Source organism: Octodon degus, unplaced genomic scaffold (genome assembly GCF_000260255.1).
Source record: "Octodon degus isolate 3935 unplaced genomic scaffold, OctDeg1.0 scaffold00131, whole genome shotgun sequence".
NCBI classification, from domain to species: Eukaryota; Metazoa; Chordata; class Mammalia; order Rodentia; family Octodontidae; genus Octodon; species Octodon degus.
In genome coordinates this window covers 2,756,689-2,757,087 of record NW_004524707.1, presented here as the reverse complement: position 1 = coordinate 2,757,087, position 399 = coordinate 2,756,689, and the positions used below count along the sequence as shown (strand labels likewise).

Below are 399 nucleotides of genomic sequence, written 5' to 3'. Positions count from 1 at the left end.
CAAGGCCCAGCCCTCCCTTGTACTCACCGCTCTCACAGGTGGGCAGTGGTGTTGGACCCCAGCTTTTGTTTGCTTGGCACCAAACAGATTGATTTCCTTTCATGGAGAAGTTGGCTTTACAGCTAAATGTCACAGAATCACCATGTCTGTACGGTGATTTTCCTTTACGTATGTATCCCCCTGGGACTACTGGCTCAGAGCACGAAGAATTTTTATTGAAATATTCACATTTAGGAGGGGCTTTATCCCAGACTGCATTCACTTGGTCTTTACTTATACAGTGAATAATTCTTTCTCCAATGATGCGGAAGCCAGGACTGCAGGAATACACTATTACAGTATGCAGACGTATGGGCTCAAAAGGGGTACTTTTCCGGCCATTTTTGATAGGAGGAGGAG

At 45.6% G+C, this 399-nt stretch overlaps 1 protein-coding gene across 1 annotated transcript in view; it reads right to left on the bottom strand.

The window, feature by feature from the left end:
• Positions 1–173, bottom strand: part of Cr1 (complement C3b/C4b receptor 1 (Knops blood group)) — a 109,793-nt gene extending 109,620 nt beyond the window's left edge. Inside the window, exon 1 of the mRNA XM_023701184.1 lies at positions 28–173. Coding sequence (XP_023556952.1) covers positions 28–103 — 76 coding nt within the window. The 5' untranslated portion in view covers positions 104–173. The remainder of the gene's footprint in view (positions 1–27) is intronic.
• Positions 174–399: the final 226 nt, after the last annotated feature.